Source organism: Sinohyriopsis cumingii, chromosome 18 (genome assembly GCF_028554795.1).
Source record: "Sinohyriopsis cumingii isolate HCF-2022 chromosome 18, ASM2855479v2, whole genome shotgun sequence".
Classification (NCBI taxonomy): domain Eukaryota; kingdom Metazoa; phylum Mollusca; class Bivalvia; order Unionida; family Unionidae; genus Sinohyriopsis; species Sinohyriopsis cumingii.
The window spans coordinates 18,829,550-18,849,801 of NC_142978.1; the positions used below are offsets into that span (position 1 = coordinate 18,829,550).

Here is a 20,252-nt window from a genome sequence, read left to right on the forward strand (position 1 = left end):
ATTTAACAATGTCCTGTTAGGACTATTACTGCTTTCAAAGGCGAAGAACTTACAAATGTATGTTATTAATCAGGAAAATAATTTGTTGTGGAAAATAAGAAACGCTAATATCCTTTGAAATTAAAAAGTTAACATACGTTTGGTAAAACTAACATTTTACATGCATTTTACTTGGATAAAACCGTTTATAACAAGCAGTTCGTTTTGTGTTAAGAATGTTGATTTGGTATCACTCTTGTAATCTCTTGATTCAACCTATCATAGAGAATTCCCATAGGTCTCTTTAGAACCGTGCCGAAAACGATTAAAATATAGCAGCTATTTAATCTCATCGTGTAGACTGTTTGCAAAATGTACGCACAAATAAAAGAACTGCATGAAAGAGACGACAGATATCATTTCATCCCTGACTCGTGGCAGCACACTGTTACATTTAGCATACGCTCTACAAATGACGATCTTCACTTATCATTCCAGGAAGAGTCTACTGCAATGCTACCTGGGATACAATGCAGTGCTGGACCTATCAACTAGCCGGAACCACTGCCCACCAGAAATGTCCGGATTATGTCACACTATCCAATCCAACTGGTGCTTAATATAGAACGCATGAAACAAACTCTACCACAGAATCACACACACATGCACACACACGCACGCTATATGGTGTCAGAATTAAATTTGATTGTCAGTGTTTTAAATGATATAATGAATGCAACTATCATATGTTTCCAGAGTCACGAGAAGAATAGAAGACGATTCTTTTCCGACACGATTTTTATTTACATTAGTCTAATAAAAGCATCCTTAAATTATACATTCAAATACCTATTCTTATCTTAAGACTATATTGTTACAAACCTTTTAACATTAATTAACGTTTGAATGTTCTTTTATATCAAAATTGTTCACAAGAATATGAATTACCACACTTTGCAATGTCAATATCAGATTCACGTTTTTATACGGTACATAACTGCTAGTAAATATACAAATTCATTATGTCCGTTACTATCAACTGTCCGCTCATTCAAGGGTAACATCCTATTTCATTACAATATACAATCATTCGTAAAAAGAAAAAAAAACCAGCATGTGTTTGACTAGTCGGGTTTTACTTGATTCAGTCTAATACTTTGGAAACAGCAAATAAAAAATAAATTCATGATGCAATATTTGGTTTACTGAACAGATGTCGTTCAAGTAGTCTAAATGTGTGGATTCTTTCCAAAACACCGCATCAATTAGCCTCGTCTTTAGCAGAAATCATAACCATGAAGACATTTTAAGTGGTTAAGACAAGGCAATGAACTTTCTGTAGTTAGAAATAAGCCTGTGTGGATCATGATTATTTTAAGCAAACATGGAAATCAAGATTCATGGCTTTATGTAGCTCACGGATTTCTGGCTGAGCTACGATACAAATTACTCCTTTTTGTTTTTTCTTGCCTTCTTCGACAAGGTACTGGCCTCAAGTTTTGGAGTATTTACTTTCTCTACAGTTCTAAATAAATGTCCGACATTATCAGCGAGATCAAAATGAAATAATGACAAACCAATTTATTAAAAACTAACTTCTTAGGACGTGCCTTTTTCTCAAGCTCTTGTCCACAGTTTTGGCACTGCCCTCTGCAAAACGTTTTGTTAGCGGATAATTGCACTCTAAGAACTTATAAAAAAATCTGAATGTCTGATAGAAAAAGTCTTTTTGATACATCATCATAGATAAATATAAAAAAGTTCTTTAGATTGATGCTTATCATACCTCTGGGAATTGGGAATAGGGGAATGTTATATGAAGCATCCAAACGTCATTTCTTGTTACAAAACAGTCTGTTCCAATTTGTTCTATGTTAAGCAAAATTGTCAATATAAAACTAATTAGCAAGACAACTTGATCCCTTCTATTGATGCCAAAGTTAATTATAGCCTTTTCTTTTGTTTTGGTCTCCAAACATATCGTACAGATATTTCAGTGTATTTAATTATACGATATATCGGCGTTCTTAAGCGGGATTTCGTTTTTGCCTGGGAAATATTCAATATTTATCATTCCATTGGGAAAAAGGACAGATGGAAATATAAGACCCCTTAATTTATTTTCTATTTGAAGTATATTCAGAAAAGATTTGCTATCCGAATGGAACTTGGTTCCGCCATCCAGATACGGGGGAGGTGTGGACCAATTACACTATGTGTTTTGATGAAGAGCTTATGCAGGTTAGTTAAATAAAAACTACGTGCTTCATAAAGGTAAGAATATTTTTATAGTAAACTTATCTCGTACCGTAGACTGCTGTTGTAGGTATATAGGTGTGTTAATATAACGCAAATTATTCAGATCTTCGTGCACAATCAATCTTTTCTTACAAATTGTCAAGTTTGAGACAGACATAATGCTAAAGGTTTAATTTCTTTTCAAGGTAACCAAAAGAAGAGACACTATTTGTAAACGGTATAATGAATCCTCTATACATTGTTTTATTTAAAAGTATTTCCATGCGATGGAATAAATGTTAAGACAATTTCTTACCAGGAACTATACAAACTGTATCGTATAGCATGTTTCTTTACGACGATTAAACATTCAATGATACATGAAGAAGGATTTTAGGAACGGACCATCGTTGATTTTTCATTAAATGGTATAACAGAGAATTCAATGACTCATGATACGGTTGGAATACAACATGTGCACACCACACACAGGTGTATAATTCTTCCAATTTCATTCTCTAATTGCATTATACTCCTGATATTTCAGGAACATCAGAGAGTCTTGTCAATCTACTACTATGGATTTGGTTTGTCAATCATTCTACTTGTCATCTCCATACTCATATTTTCCTGTTTCAGGTATGTAAGATTATCTGTTTTTGCATAATACAAAATACTGGATCATTGAATGTATACGCTACCGCGTGTAATTTGTATGAGCGATAAAATAATAAAATCTACGTTGCAAACGTTTCTAAGTTAACATGTTCAGTCTGTTATCTATCTTCCTACATCTCTATCTATGTAGCGTCTGTTTTTGCATGGGCATCTATCTATATTTCAATTAAATGTATATATATATATATATATATATATATATATATATATATATATATATATACCAATCTATAATATAAATATATTTGTTATGAAAGTGCATGTGTGCATTATTTCGAGAAGTAGTTGGCAACACTTCTCATTTTCATTCACTCTGTTTGCACCGAGAGCCCATCATACATAGATACATAAAGTTCATTATACATAGATACATAGAGCTCATCATACATAGATACATAGAGCGCCTCATACATAGATACATAAAGCTCATCATACATAGATACATAGACAGATAGAGCTCAGCATGCATAGATACACAGAGCTCATCACACATAGATACATAGATACATAGAGATTATCATGCATAGATACATAGAACTCATCACACATAGATACATAGAGCTCATCATAAAGAGACCTACACAGAGACAAAGAGCTCATCATACATATATACACAGAGAAATAGAGCTAATCATACATAAACACATAAATACACAGAGCTCATCATACATAGATACATAGAGCGCATCATATATAGATACATAGATACACAGAGCTCATCGTGCATAGATACAAAGAGCTCATGATACATAGAGGCATATAGCTCATCATACATAGATACATAAAGCTCATCATACATAGATACATAGAGACAGAGAGTCCATCATACACAGATACATATAGACAGAGAGTCCATCATACATAGAGCTCATTATAAATAGATACATAGAGCTCATCATACATAGTGACATAGAGCTCATCATAGATAAATACACAGATACATACATATCTCATTATACATAGATACATAGAGCTCATCATACATAGTGTGACATAGAGCTCATCATAGATAAATACCCAGATACATACATATCTCATTATACATAGATACATAGAGCTCATCATACATAGTGACATAGAGCTCATCATAGATAAATACACAGATACATACATATCTCATTATACATAGATACATAGAGCTCATCATACATAGTGACATAGAGCTCATCATAGATAAATACACAGATACATACATATATCATATATATATATATATATATATATATATATATATATATATATATATATATATATATATATATATATATATATATATATATATATATAGCTCATCATACATATAGACATAGAGCTAATCATAGATAGATACATAGAACTCATCATACATTGACACATAGAGCTCATCATACATAGATACATAGAGTTCATCATACATAGATACATAGAGTTCATCATACATAGATACACAGATATCATTATACATATATACATAGAGCTCATCATGCATAGACATAAATACATATATTTCATCATGAATAGATACATAGAGCTCATCATACATAAAGATATTGAGCTCATCATGCATATATACATATAGGTCATCATACATAGATATATAGAGGTCATCATACATAGACACATAGAACTTGTTGTGCATATATCAGTATAGCTCATCATACATATATACATAGAGCTAATCATACATAGATCATACAGCTCATCATGCATAGACAAATAGATGCATGGAGCTCATCATACATATACAGATATAGCTGATCATGTAAAGACACATATATACATAGAGCTCATAATACATAGACACATATATACATATATCTCATCATGCATAGGTACATAGATACATAGAGCTCATCATACATAGACACATATAGCTTATCGTGTAAAGACACATAGATACATAGGGCTCATAATACATAGACACATGTATACATAGAGCTCATCAGGCATAGATCCATACAGCTCATCATACATAGACATAGATGCATGGAGCTCATCATACATATACACATATAGCTGATCATGTAAAGACACATATATACATAGAGCTCATAATACATAGACACATATATACATATATCTCATCATACATAGGTATATAGATACATGGAACTCATCATACATAGACACATAGATACATAGAGCTCATCATACATAGACAAAGAGCTCATGATACATAGACACATCTAGCTTATCATGTAAGGACACATAGATACATAGGGCTCATCATACATAGATGCATATATCTCATCATACATAGACACAGAGAGCTCATCATACATAGAGACATAGAGCCCATATACATAGATACATAGAGCTCATGATACAAAGATACATATAGCTCATTGTACATAGATACATAGAGCTCATCATAAAAAGACACATAGATACAAAGAGATCATCATGCATAGATACACAGAGCTCATGATACAAAGATACGAAGATACATAGGCTCATCATACATAGATACATAGATCTCATCATACATAGATACATGTCCTTACATCCCCCAGTTAAAAAGATAAACCAAAAGCAACAACAAATATGTGCAGTCAAATAGAAATGAATGAAGTCAGTTCCATTCATATATTCTCATGAGTCGATTTTTGCTCCATTCCACACACAAAGGTTTCAACCTTGTGCCCTTCTAAACCGTTAATTCTGCACAACGATAACTTCCAAAAACAAAGTATTAGATACTTGCTTTAAACAACAAATTGCGAAGATATGACATAAATAAATATATAGATCTTGGAAAATGCGGTTAACCTTTAAACTATCAGAATTGAGGACAACCTCCAAGCTGACTAATGACTCCGTTTGTAATAATTTATAATTAGTCGGTACTATAAACTTCAAAAAAGGAAAAGGTCATGCAAGAAGTGGTATGATATAGTCAGTACTGTATTGTATGTCCAGGACGGAACCAATGATTTTTCATGTGTTGAATAAGAGGTGTTGAAGTTGATCAAATGAATAATAAGAAACATACGTAAGAACTTTCGATATGCTTGGCATAGACATGAATGAATTTAAAAAATATTCAACGTTTACATAATGTTTTCCTTTGGTTCATATAAAAACAAAGTTCTTGATAAATAATATATAAATGATTTCTTAACGCTCTGAAATTTTTCTTTGTCTTGATGGGGTTGGGGTAACAACTGTACCATCCAGATCAACTGTTTCGCCACTAGAATGGCACATTTATTTTCCTTCGTTTATCATAGTTTTTTTGTTTTTTTTAAACTGAAACTTTTCTAAACCTACGTTACGAAAAAGTCAACTATAATCGCATTTACTGATGGATAATTACGGTTATAATCCGTCTTAGACCTCTAATATTTGTCATCAATATGAAACTGCAGTTTAATATCTTGTTCACAAATGTAAGTATAGATGTTTATTGCTTGTACATTCTGAGCTAAATTATATAAACATTATCAGCAGCGATACTACCTTGTATGCGACGTACAAATCAAAGCTAAAAACATCAGCTATAAATAAATATTGATTTCAGTCATTTTCATCATCAACACGACAAAGTTGGAACTACTACCCTTCCGTGAATATGATTTTGTTCCTCCACATTAGAGTTGCGAAATGCCATCAACAGCATAAAAGGGTAGTGTGTATTATTATTCTTGTAATTCTTAAAAAATGCACCATCTAATATGAGCGTATACAAAGATCCAAGGAAATGATTCATTCTTCGAATAAAAACAGTTTTCTTTCGTGTGAAACAGCCGCTCATAACTCAGTAATACAATGTAACCTTAACAATCGGCTCCGAAACATATTGGAGTTGTGTGCTTACTTTTTGTATTCAAAAAGAATTTATAACGTATATGATTTGGCCATGAATTCATCCGCACACTCTTGGCCGTTGACTTTGGCTCCAATTCAACTGGCACAGAAGGATAAATACAACGTTGAATGTATCTTTGTACTTTTGTATCAAGTTTGCTCCAGTTATGTACATATCTATTTTGCTACTACAAGTCACAGCTTACACACTTGTAATATGATAATGTTTTGTAATATGATCAGTAGGTACTTAAAGTGTGTAAATGGCTTACACCAGATGGAGTCAAAAGCTGAGCTACAGAGGTCGAATATGTGAGTTTGCCAAAACTCACTAGATCATATTATAACGACTCTTTTATTTCAGACAATTGCAATGCGTAAGGGTGACGCTGCATAAACATTTATTTTTCTCCTACGTTCTGTCTGGTGTAATGTGGATTCTCTACTACAGTCTCGTGTCCTCAGACCTTGATGTCCTCCGCAAAAATGAGGTAATGTGTAAGTTATTATGTGATGTTTTGAAGTCTCAATTCCAACTGACATGTTTTTAGCGGTCACATTCTATCATTTTTTTTGCCAAAATGTATTCTTTCTTGGCAATGAAGCATGACTCGTAATTCATCTAATAATAGTTTACTTTTGTTATTTTGTTCCACCACAATGAAAAATGCTTTTGTAATATAATGTGATAACTCGATGCTTCGAAAGCAGTTAATAAATGTTTTTGGTGAGATTCAATATAAACATATGTTTATCGTCTCGCCTAAGACTTGTTGATCTCGTAATAGTTTAACTTTCTTACTAATTGGCATGCCTATTTAAAATGTGTACAACAAAAATAGACAAAACCAATTAAAGGTTAATGTTGTTAATAATAAGTTCGCATAAGGATTGGTCTAGAATGTAAAAGACAGGCAAATAATGAAACATTGTAAAGTGTGCTATTTCAATCCACATTCCCATGAGGTAGCGTTGGTTTCTTTAGCCATTTTTTTGAGCCCTTTATGATAAAGTCCATCGTGTAAGTTTTGATTTTTGACCGTATTTGAAAGTAGAATATATACAATTTTTATGTCAAGTCAAATACATCAAAGTCTGCCACTAAATTATTCGCTAACCTTCCACTCATTTCCTTAGCTATGGTGTCAAGTTTTACACGTAATCACCCACTATACCACCGTCTGCAGTTATGCCTGGATGTTCTGTGAGGGATTCTACCTGCACGCTCTCATTGTCATCACTTTCGTCAAAGATACAAGACTTATATATATGTGCTACATTGTAGGATGGAGTAAGTACACATTTGTTTAGAATTAACGTGTTGTAAGTTATTTCTTTGCTCATTTGCATCCAACCATTTCCACTGTGCATTTGCTATTAATTACAACTTCTTACGCCAACCTCTTTAGCCCTTTTGTTAGTGATCCAATTGCCCTTATTGAATAAAATTTCAAAATGTCATGAAAGACGTTATGGCTATTGTTATTCATCAACCTAAGTTCTTTAAGAAATATATGAGTATTTATGCTTAGACAAGCAATTTCATTATGTTATTTAGGCTACTGCGGGTTGTTATTCATGGTATATCACATAACGACATAGTACTTAACTGGAGTTTCTAACTTCTAATTGAAATATGTCCTAGATATCCCGAATAGACCCTGTTTTGCTCAATATGTCCAAGTCTCTTCATCAAATTGAGATTTCGGAACACGCTTCTCATTGTTTGGTTGCTAACATTGATTTTGTCCCAAAATATTCGATATTTCTCAGAAATTAAACTGTAAGTTATGGTATCTCCATCCACATTCCCAAGCTGCAGAGGCAGTGTCTTTAGCCGATTTATCAGTCCTAGATTAACGTTTGTCATATAAGTTTCGACTTTGCACCGTGTTTAAATGTATAATGTTTACAGTCATAAAATCTTGAGAAAGTGCTCAGATATGTTGTGAAAGATTAGAAATGTTTCCTTGTGCTAACATTTTAAGACAAATTGTGATTTAACATCGTTTCTACCGTATCTGCATTTGATACGAATATGGATATTGTCTAGCGTATCGTAAACGGGGTAGTAAAATTTTGATATGACCTAAAATCTTTTGATGTTTAGTGAACACAAGGTCCAGGAACAGAGGTTAATGCAACAGTTAACACAATCTGCTTTTTATAAATAGAACAGATATGCTGATTCTATTCAAATTATTATTTATCATCTGTCAAAAAATCATTGAACATTAAGAAGTTGTATTTTTAATTTTATACGTGCAGATGAAAATATACCAGATGTTGACCAGTTTTGTATTTGTAGTAGCGACTAATTTATGTCCTATATTTTTTCAGTGGTTCCTATAATACCATGTTTAATTTACACGGCGTTAAGAGCAAATGACCAAGATGCAAACAAAAGGTACATTCTATCATATATCATCACTCGCGCATATTAATCATATGGTCTAAATCCTTATTTTCACTTTAGAATCTTTCAAAACTAATAATGCTTTCAAGTAGAAATAAAAACTCCTTAAAATAATATTTACTTAATTATCCATACCTGAATGCAGTGCAAAAAAGTTTTGTACTTTGTTGTCAATCCCTGTAGAGATATTCAGACCTAACTGAAATTAATAATACAATTTGTATTTATTTACGAGATCTTAAATGCTATTGAAATAAAAGCCCTTGACTATAATTTTCGAGCTTTTACTTTTGCTGTGTGCAAGACACTAAAACGTGTTCTTTTCTGCAGATGCTGGACCGATGAAACTTTGCTCAACTGGATATTAGCCGGACCAGTCAGTGTATCGCTTATTGTGAGTCGTTATGTCTATTATGTGTATTCTTCAAGTGCTTTTTAATTAGAACTACATGTTAAGAAGGGTCTATAGAATCTCAGGTATTAAATCATTCTGCTTCTTTCAATAACCAAAGTTGATGTAAGAAAGTTTTCATGACAAGAAAATCTTAGACTACGATTGTGTTAGTGTATCTCAATTACTTTGAAACATTTCAGAAACATCATTACATTTCCGATATCAGACAATTCATTTTTCTTATACTTGGTTTGAAATGGTATTGGTTTGCGTTATTTCGTGTGCAACTCGATGGTTTGAAAAATTCATATCATTCGGTGACCAAAACAGTCATCCTTATATATATATATATATATATATATATATATATATATATATATATATATATATATACAGAGAGAGAGAGAGAGAGAGAGAGAGAGAGAGAGACTCAGGATTAACCAGCTGTGCACCGTAATTGTGTTGGGGTGGATATTTATTACTGCATGTGAATCCTGCATATGTTATTATAGATGTTTCTTTTAAGATATTCGCGTTACATGTTTAGCTCATTGGACCTTGGAGCATGTAGTTGGGGCCAATTAGTTGTTTTGTGGTTACATTTATTTTGACGTATAGCTTCTCTCTATTTTCGATAATGCGCTTCTTCATAGACATTTTTGCAGACTTTCTGCGGTCCATGGAGTCAAATTATACTGAATTACTAGTTGGGTAATCCCATGGTTATTATGTTTGTAGGAAATCTCTGTCATTAAGGTTTAGTTATTACCATGTTGATCATTGCATTACACTTGGCTTATCAAGGATAGACATTTTATGTTCAGCACCATTTCGTGCACATATTACATGCCTGTGTTACCTCATTTAATGCCAGATGTGTTTCTCCATCATGTGGTTGCTTGATGGGAACATCAGGACACGTGCATTAAACATGAAGTTTCAGGTTGTTCATGTTTCACGGTAAACAAACTTTTCAACGATTGAGTCAAGCTCTTATGGACGCCATTTTTGTTCGTTTGTGACCCATGACCTCGATGGTTCGATATTACATGTATGTGATTCACATACATTTACACTCAGGTGAAGTCACAGTGAACTTATTGCCGAAAGTAATATCTTAAATATACTGACTTTATATAAAAACTTTTAGATTTATTGAGTAATGCAATTTATAGTGTGCATAGTTGCAACCACCCCAGCAACCGCAATTATTTTAGTATCAGTATCCCCTGCCATTGGTTTGCCACAGTTTATCCATTAGAGAACTGTTGTTCTGCTACTGCAAACTATATCGACAAATAGAGTTGTTTGTCTCAGAGGTTTGTACAAAATAAGATACAAGGTATGAGAACGTTTTATATGCAGGAATATATTGAACATTATTCATATGTGGTTGAGGTCGCATGATTTGCACTAGGATGAGGTTTGCCAGTTTGCCACATCTGATTCTTTGGCGGATAAGGTCTGCCAATTTTGATTTGTTCAGTACTGTCACGTGGTTGAAAATCGAAGGTTATATAATGGAGTGGAAGACAGTACTTGTCAGATAACTGCAAACCGCGGTCAAATTCAAAACCAGAAGTAACACCTGTGAAGTTCAACACCCTTCTTAGGTAATGACATATATAAACTGCTAAATAATAATAATAAATAACAATAATAATAATAAAGATATAGTACTGATAAAGTAATAATAATACTCTGAATTATTTGGACATTATTTAGGTGAAAAGGTAGTAAAATAAGCATTGCTTTGAACACTTGAACGTTAGTGTTTTTAAAAGCATGCAGAGGCAAGAATATCGGCAAACTACGTAGGAAATGTTTGCGTATACAAATTAATCTTCAAACGTGTCATGCATTTATCTCCCACCACATTCGTAACCTGGGTTAAACGAATACAAAGTGAATCTTCAACTCTCGTCTGTAGGAGTAACTCTAGGATTTCCAATTATTATTTAATTTATTTAACATTGAAACAGATTGTTATGTGCTGAGGCATTTTATTAAAATGATCCAGGAGCAAGACATCGAAAATTAACGTCATTACCTAATTGTTACAATACAAGTGTGCAAACAACGAGTGATTCCTTGCAGGAATGTATTTGTCTTATTCCAATGAATATTATGTACTGTTGACAGCTTTCCAGTTTCTTAGTTATGTAACTTTCATTAAACATTTTGTTGACACTACCGTCGAGTGGAACTTCTGCAATTAACCCTTCCTAGCAGACAGGAATTAGACGTCGCTTACAATATATATATATATATATATATATATATATATATATATATATATATATATATATATATATATATATATATATATATATATATATATATATATATATATATATATATATATATATGTGTGTGTGTGTGTGTGTGTGTGTGTGTGTGTGTGTGTGTAGTTACATTTTAAAGGCCTTGCAAGACGTAAGAAAGAAGACAGCAAGCTTTGTAAAATTTACCAAATAATTTATTTCCTTAGAGAAACGAGGTAAAAATGAGAACACGATATTACGATTCTACCAATCAAATCCAAACATAATCCAAGAATTAAAAAAATGGAAGTTCTATTAATAAAAAGTCCTAAGAAAACTGAGTTCGAATCCGGATGGAATCAAAAACGGAAGGTGATGATGTATTATGTGGTCAGCGTCGTACTGATGTGTCAACAATTCTTTGTTGAATCACATAAAATAATATTCCAGTGTTTGAATTCTATGTAAATTTTGATAACTGTCCTTGTCCAAGAATTACGTTAGAGCACCAGTATTTCCAGGGAAAACAAACATAAAATCCAAATAATTTGAAGACAACAAAATAATTAGCTCAAGAACTGGTCACAACATAAAACACTTTACTTCTCAAGTGTTAAGACACTGATGACAATTTTTTCTCAAAATATCAATAATAAATCTAGCTACAACGCAAATTAGATGCCCGGATGTGGATCAGTCGTCTGGATAAACCTAATTGATACATGTTATTTGTCACGTACACCAAGTACAGCCTCGATTTCATTTTATGAATCTTACTCTGAGAATTGTTAAGTACAACTCCTACTAATTTCTGAATCAAGGTCAGGTATTAGGTCAGCATTAGATAACAAAGTTTATGTTATATGTTGTTTACGAAAAACAGTCAGGTCAAACAGAACTTAACCGAATTTCTGGACAATTTCAAATCCAGTAAATAAAGTTAAATTAGAAAATCATGCAATGGAATAAAACAAATTTAAAACTAATAAACAAACAATTAAATTAAATCATATATAAATTAAATCAAATATACATAGCTGAGAAGGCTGGACTGTTTGAGTAGTTGGTGCCATTTCTAGCAATTGTGTAAATGAAACAAGAATCGTAACGATTGCTTTGCTTTACAACCAGTTTTTATTATATTTAATGTAGCAATAATTGGAGCTTTTGATAATTTCTATTGCAGCTTAACCTTGCATTTTCTGTCAATATTATGAGGATTCTGATTTCAAAACTGAGGTCTGTCCAAAATAACGAGACGCAGCAAACACGGTAAATATGACTTCAGATGGGATTACTCTGTCAATAAAGAGTGAAATGTGTTTTATTGAAGAAATAAAAATAGCTATTTCTGACCATGAGATACCTGCATTTGAGCGATATGTATTACTTTTCAATTTGGTTCCTTTTTTGTATCTAGTAAAGTTATTATAAATATTTTTCAATTCTGCATTTGGTGGATTGTATTATCATTAAAAGACGGAAGCAATGCGGTTTGTCACCGTTCGTGTATTTAATTCAGTCGTTTGTATTAAAAGTACCACTCTTCAAAAATGATTAAAATTGTTTACAGATTTTTATGGAACGAGATGAAAACGGTAAGAGCGTATTCAATAAAGACTAGTGCAATATGCTACTGAGAAATACTAAAACAAATTAGCAACATGTAAAATTATTTTCTATCAACATGGCTATTAAAATTTAAAAGTGGGTCAGCCACTATGGTGAAGAAAATCTCACTGTATTAGTATGAAAAAAATGCTGCACACATTTGCAATATTTATGAAGAATAAAGGATCCATAGATTTTATATATACACATTTATTACCTTTCATTGTATAAACTTTAATGAAAATATATTTATTAAATAAAACAGGGTATATCCTGGAGAGTATATTCAATTTTTAACCTATGTGGAATTATAGTAATAATCATATCGAGGTACAATTGATTTCACAATCAGTTTGAAGAAATGTCATGGTTTATGTAAATGAGAAGCGAAGAAAATTAGCACTGTATAAGATATTAAAACCAATGAGTATTATTCACCTCTTAATTTAGATTTCTTAATTGTAAATAACATTTTCAAACAGTTACTTTTTACAGGTGAAATAAGTGCTTTTTCCAAAATTATATTGTGTACTTGGACGATTCTCACTGTCTGTCTGTAAGAAATTATGGCGCATATTTTCAAAGCTGTGTTATTAACGGTATTGCAGTGGATTATGCTGCACGAGATGCTTAACCTAAAACCATTTTACCTAGGAAAATGAAGACACTCTGACGAGAATAATGGACAGCGCAATGAAAAATTCTACGTAGAACACTTTCTTCACATTCACATATTAACACAATGGCTGTACGCAGCTAAGGTTTTTCTTCTCAAAACATAGAGGAAATTAAGCAATGTTTGCTGTAATATTTGTTGCACCACAAATACATTAAGATATTAATTGTAATAGCTAAACTAAGTATTAATAAGCTGAATATGGAACAATACAACTTCTATCTGTGAACTGAACGATTTGGTTTTGTTCGGTTTATTACAGCACAGCGCTACAAGTAGGTTATTTAGGTGGGAGGCATTTGGAGTAATGTGCCTTACCATAATTCACACAAAGGTTGCTGACCCAAGCTGGTGCGATGTTAGGATTGGAACGCGCACACAAAAGTGTGCCGCGAATCAGGCATCGTAACCAATGAGGCACGACGGCTCCGTATCTGAAACTAAACGACTCCTAGATAATTGCTACAAATCACCTTGACAACTTCCTTTCGATATAATAGGTCGACATTCATATGACAATGCATATATTCATCAGTCCTTACCTTTTGTTTTTTATCACTGTAACGATTGTTATTATAAATTGTAAATCAAAGGAAATATTTTTTATTTTGTACTGTATTTTGAGAATTTATCACCACACTGGAAAATGTTTTAATTCGGGACATCACGAATCCCAGACCCACGGCTGCCTTTGCTCCGGACACTAAAATAATCAAAAGCACGAAAACAAACACCCATTCTTATTACGAGAACTCCAGAAAATCGTAAAAATATTGTGTTGCAACTTATTCCCAGAAACGCACACCTTTCAGTGGTAGTACTATGTTTCATTACTGTCATACTGTTTTGTAAGAAGACAAATTATAGAAAATCGATGAAATAATAACAATGACAGCTCCATTCCTAACTACAAACTGCGCTCTGAATATAGGTTTCGTATCACCTAGCATCGAACTCGTATTTTCTTTGAAATTAGCAGGCTCAAGTGAGTCTATGACAGGTTACATGGTTTGGACACTGCAATCTCATTTAAAGATCGTGATATCGCTCGTCGTCTTGTTCTTCTAATATCTTGATAATATAAGCATATATGAAAGTCTGAAATGGATTTATGGACGTCTAATTAATATGCACATGTATCGCTCATTATCGAACGCTTTCCAGTCTGGATATTATAAACGTTTATATCAAGTTTGACCAAACAAATGAACTGAAATGAACCATGCAAATATTGACGGACACGCGGTGGACAAACGAAGGCTAACGCAGCCATACCATAATGATCTTACGAATCACTGGTGTTCCTCAAGGCGAACAATCTCGTAAATCAAGCAATCGCATTACGCACTTATTAACATTCTCTAGTTAACGTACATATCAATATAAGGCAAGTTAATTTACGTTTTGTTTCAGACGAGCCGTGAAAGCCACGTTAATTCTAATACCCTTGCTAGGGCTACAATACATCGCCTTTCCCTTCAAACCAGACCCAGGGGATCGAGGGGAGTACGAGTATTCAATGACAACTGCATTCTTTGTGTCATTTCAGGTAATGCCATGCTAGTTTACCTATTTTTTTCTCTCTCTCTCTCTCTCTCTCGTCTTTATATATATATATATATATATATATATATATATATATATATATATATATATATATATATATATATCCTATTATATTGAAACCATTATAAATAAGTTAGCTTAACGTTATTTTTATTTCAGGGTGTATTTGTCTCCCTTGTTTTCTGTTTCTTTAACGGAGAGGTAAGTTTGATATGATATTTAATACATTCATTAGTTCTCGATTCTTTGTTCGATTAATTCTCGTACAAAATATGCCTTGACGTGATTTTATTAATGGGTAAGTTTTAAATGCCTGTTCGAAACTCAATTGCAATTGATCACATCGATGATTAAAATTCTGAAACAATTTTTGTAAATTCCTAATTCTACTTTACCTGATTATCTTATTTCAGTACGTAACATATTGACGAATGAGACAAATGGCTTAATAAGTGTAAAGGATCCAAACAATTGCATTGAACAACTGATCTATATATTTAAAGTGTAACTAATTTACTTAGGTCTAATGAAAAAAAGATAATGCTTAGTATAAAAGTTGCCAGAAGATTATTGCATTACTTTTCATTCTTCCTTTACTACTTGATGTTGATGATATGTGAGAAAGAGAAGGGCATATATTTTATTTATTGGAAAATAGGTTCTCTCCCTGATAAAAAGGTTCTGGCAAGATTTTAAAGACAGGTGGAATCCACGTAACCACAAGGGCAGCAGGAGGAAAAGCACCACATCAAGCTACATATTACAGGAAATGCCTTTGACATCGGCCCGCCACAACTCGAGCGGCAAAGTTGGAAGAAAGGATAGCAAGGTATAATTAAGATTACGAGCAAGGTAGTGGCGGCGGTTGTAAACTTTTGGAGCAGGATAATGATGATAGGGGTGATGTGACGGTCATGATGACGGTCACACAGTTCTGGAATTGTCACCGGCTCTGTTGACATACGCTGTCACAAATATTGTAATAATTCTTACAAATTTATATGAGGACGGATAACTTTACTGTTTCCTAAGTGTGAAACATCATTGCAATTAGACACAATGCAATTAGACACAATGTAAATCTGCTTTTGCTTGAAGCTATTATATTTTGTTTTGTCTTTTCTTTAATGTTTGTTTTAAGTGTATGTAATTGTTTAATTTATCAGACAAAAATGTAAGTAATAAAACTATACATGTATTGTTTGCATTGTCAGTTAACTATTTCACAGAACTTTGAAAGTTCAATAGCAGAATTCTTTTTCAAACGATCATTCCAAGACCCTCTGATCTGTATCGTTCTGAGACAATAATTAAAAGAGAGATGACTGACAACAATCGACAGACTAGAAATCTTGAAACATGTATGTTTATTTTATGGTCATTTAACATTGCAGATCTACTAATATTTGTATTATTAATGCCCTAGGAAACAATATCACGCTTATGTGATTAAGCAGGAAATGCACTGTATAGATTCTGTGATGAATGTTTTCGAATACTCCAACCCACCCATGAGCACACTCTTCATTTAAACAATTATCTCTAGAGATGCACCGTATCGATACGATCAATGTAATCAAAAAATATGATTGATACCATCGCTTTTGTTCACTTTTTAACGTATAAGCCTCTGTATCAAACCACTTATTTGGGGGAATTATGTCAGATTTTAAATTGGTTCCTCAACTTGAATTCCTTTCCTCTAAATCTTCTCGTTGCGCTGAATTATTTTGCAACTTTTGACATATTGCGCCAATATCAGACATAGTATTTATAAAATGGTCCTTTTACATTTTTCATATGTCTAGACTTTAAAGGAAATGTTTTCAAAACGATGCACATTTGAATATTTATTTCTAAATAAGGGAATGATCATATAGCTGATAAAGTTATTTTACCACGAATCAGTCTCTCTCGACAATAGTCTCGTTATTTGCAATATCTGCACCAAGTCATAATCACACTTTAACTGTTCTTATTTGTGTATATTCTTTTCTTTTCTACAGCAACCTCTTCAAGAGATGCACAATTTAGTCAGCTCGAAAGAAATCTGCCTACAAGAGGAGGATGAAGAGGAAAACAACCGATAGACGAAATGACATGTCGCTTTGGCTCATGGTTTAATGGGTCAAACACTGGAATATGACAAGCGTTGCATGATATAGCAAATTTATTGTCATCAGTTCTTCAAAATTTGTTTTTAAACATGCAGTCAAGTGCTTATGAAGACGACAGAGGCCTTGAGACAAGTGTTTCTTGTAATCAAAACCGGCTATTGATCGTATGGAAAGTGAGGAATCGTTCGCTTTCGAATATGGTTGAAATGACCGGCTACTGGTATATCGGACGAAAACCTAGGTGATGTGAAATGCGTCTCGTGTTTGGATGCTGTTGGCTCATACCAACTTTCCGATGTAGATGCGTCATGATGAATCCTGTTCAAATTTTTGTCATGTATTCATGTGGAGCTGTTTATGTCCAGCTGAAACAAGATGTGATCCAGAAGTGGACTATAGAAAAGTCTCTGAACAAGTTGAAAATTTTTTATGTGAGGCAATTATTGTTAATACGAAAGTGAAGGAATAGCAAAGTTTCTTTTCCAGCAGAAAACTCGCTTTTGTATACGTATTATAAAAAGCAAACATTTCCCAATTAGTCAACTCTATCAATCTCAGAAAAATGTTCTGATTGTAAGTTTGTTTGTTACATTGTTTGCTGTCTATACCATGGAAAATGAATTTCAAAGGATAATGATTATAAGTAAATATTGTCCGGTTCAGGTAAAGAGGCCTGTAGCTGAACCCTTCAAATGTTTCATACACTCCAGTTAACTAATTTCTGTTTACACATGTCGCCTTGGTGTAGTATAATTGTCACGTATGAATTCTAATTGTCACGTATGAATTCTAATTGCAATACTGAAATGCTTGAGGGTTCCAAAGTGGCATTTTGTGAAAATATTAATTTATACCGGCAGAATAAATGTATTTTGTTTATTTTGTCTGTTCTTTACTTTCTCTCTCTGCAATAAATGTTTCTGAATGCAATCTGATAGAAACGTTTTGCGAAATGCTTTTGGGCAAATTTCTTTGCCACTAGTTTCCACGAATTTCGCAAAACTCTTTATTTTTGTGTTCCTGTTTTAATGTCACAATCAAATGATTACTGCTACAAATTTATTAATCTAATGCTTCTAATATTGTAAATGAATATGAAGTATTTAATGTGTGACTTTGGGTGAAAATCATTTCATCAACCACTCCATCTCATACTTCTACGGACTATTAAAATCAATAGATGATAGCCCCCGCATTTCTTAAATCTTCAGTTTTATTGCATATTTATTATCACTTACAGTCATTGTGATGCAGGTTTATAAACCGAATAAGATAAGTGTTTGACTTACACATTGTTGTTCTATTATCCCGCATTGGTGTCGCATGTGTGCCAAGGGATTATTGAACACAGCGAGAATAGAAGAAAGCGGGAAAGAAGAAAGATATAAACATAAACTTCTTTTTATCGTCCAGTATTTTTTAACTAAATATTTTGGGTTATTCAATGGTCTAAAGAGATTCATTAATCAAAATGAATTCTGCCAAAGAAGACTTACTGGATGGATTAATTGAAACTGATTTGTCTTGACTGATCCGTTTACCATTCCCATTACGCATTACACATGGTGTGTTCAATAAGCAACAATTTTCCCATAATTGTCGTTTTTCTGTATGCTGCATACAAGAATAATTCAATAAATCCTGTAACCAAGCTACCCATGGGACGGACACGAAGCAGCGCCACTAATTTTGATTCCAATAACGAGACAAAATCAGACATTTAGAAACTTCCAGATGGTTGGTTTCGACATCATTATTCAACTAAAACTATCTTTGAGTATGTCTGCAATAAAGTCTTGATTCCTGTTACAACAACACGTTCATTTTCAAATGAAGCGCATATTATTGAAAGTTCTGAATATTCGAAGGCTTGGCCTGCTATTAATGTTGGTTTGTTTTATTGCTAACATATACCGATTATGAAAAATTGAAGATGTTTTATGTAAAACGCATTTATTGGTATCCATGTTCAAAGAAAACCCAATCACCTATTTTTCTAAGCCAAAAAAGGCATTCGACTATGTCCAATATCTTTGTTCAACATATAAATCACAATTTCTGTATTTTGTAATTGTGTACTTTGGATTATCCATGTTGATACAATTGATGTTAATTGACCTTGAAACATAAGTTATTTTGTCACACGTATAGCTATCCCAATGGTTTTTCTGATAAAAATAAAACTGTTTTCGTTGAAAATCTTGTCTATTGAACGTTTGCATCAAAGAGCATTTTTGATGTTTTAATACGACATAATCAGCAATTTTTGCGATAGGTTGATTTTCGACAAATTATTTGCCATGTGAATAAAATTACATAACATAAATGACAGTTGCAAATATTTAAGAAGTGTTTATCAAGAAATTCTGTTCTAAGTGCCGTAGAACTTGTTGAAATCATTGTGCCCTTGGATGACAGCTTCGAACCTTCGGATTCCATATAAAACCATTTGAGTTCTGGGATACCATATAATGTTTGCATTCTCTCTCTCTCTCTCTCTCTCTCTATCTCTGGTTTTATGTCTTGA

At 32.9% G+C, this 20,252-nt stretch overlaps 1 protein-coding gene across 1 annotated transcript; it reads left to right on the forward strand.

The window, feature by feature from the left end:
• The first annotated feature begins 494 nt into the window (after window positions 1-494).
• On the forward strand, window positions 495-19,827 carry LOC149776173 (calcitonin receptor-like). Its single transcript, XM_089941851.1, has 12 exons — window positions 495-591; window positions 2,114-2,220; window positions 2,765-2,856; window positions 7,046-7,172; window positions 7,819-7,972; window positions 9,022-9,088; window positions 9,428-9,491; window positions 12,942-13,027; window positions 15,456-15,591; window positions 15,768-15,809; window positions 16,267-16,437; window positions 17,615-19,827. The coding sequence occupies exons 1-12, from the start codon at window positions 510-512 to the stop codon at window positions 17,696-17,698; spliced, it is 1,212 nt and encodes a 403-aa protein (XP_089797977.1). The 5' UTR covers window positions 495-509; the 3' UTR covers window positions 17,699-19,827.
• Window positions 19,828-20,252: the final 425 nt, after the last annotated feature.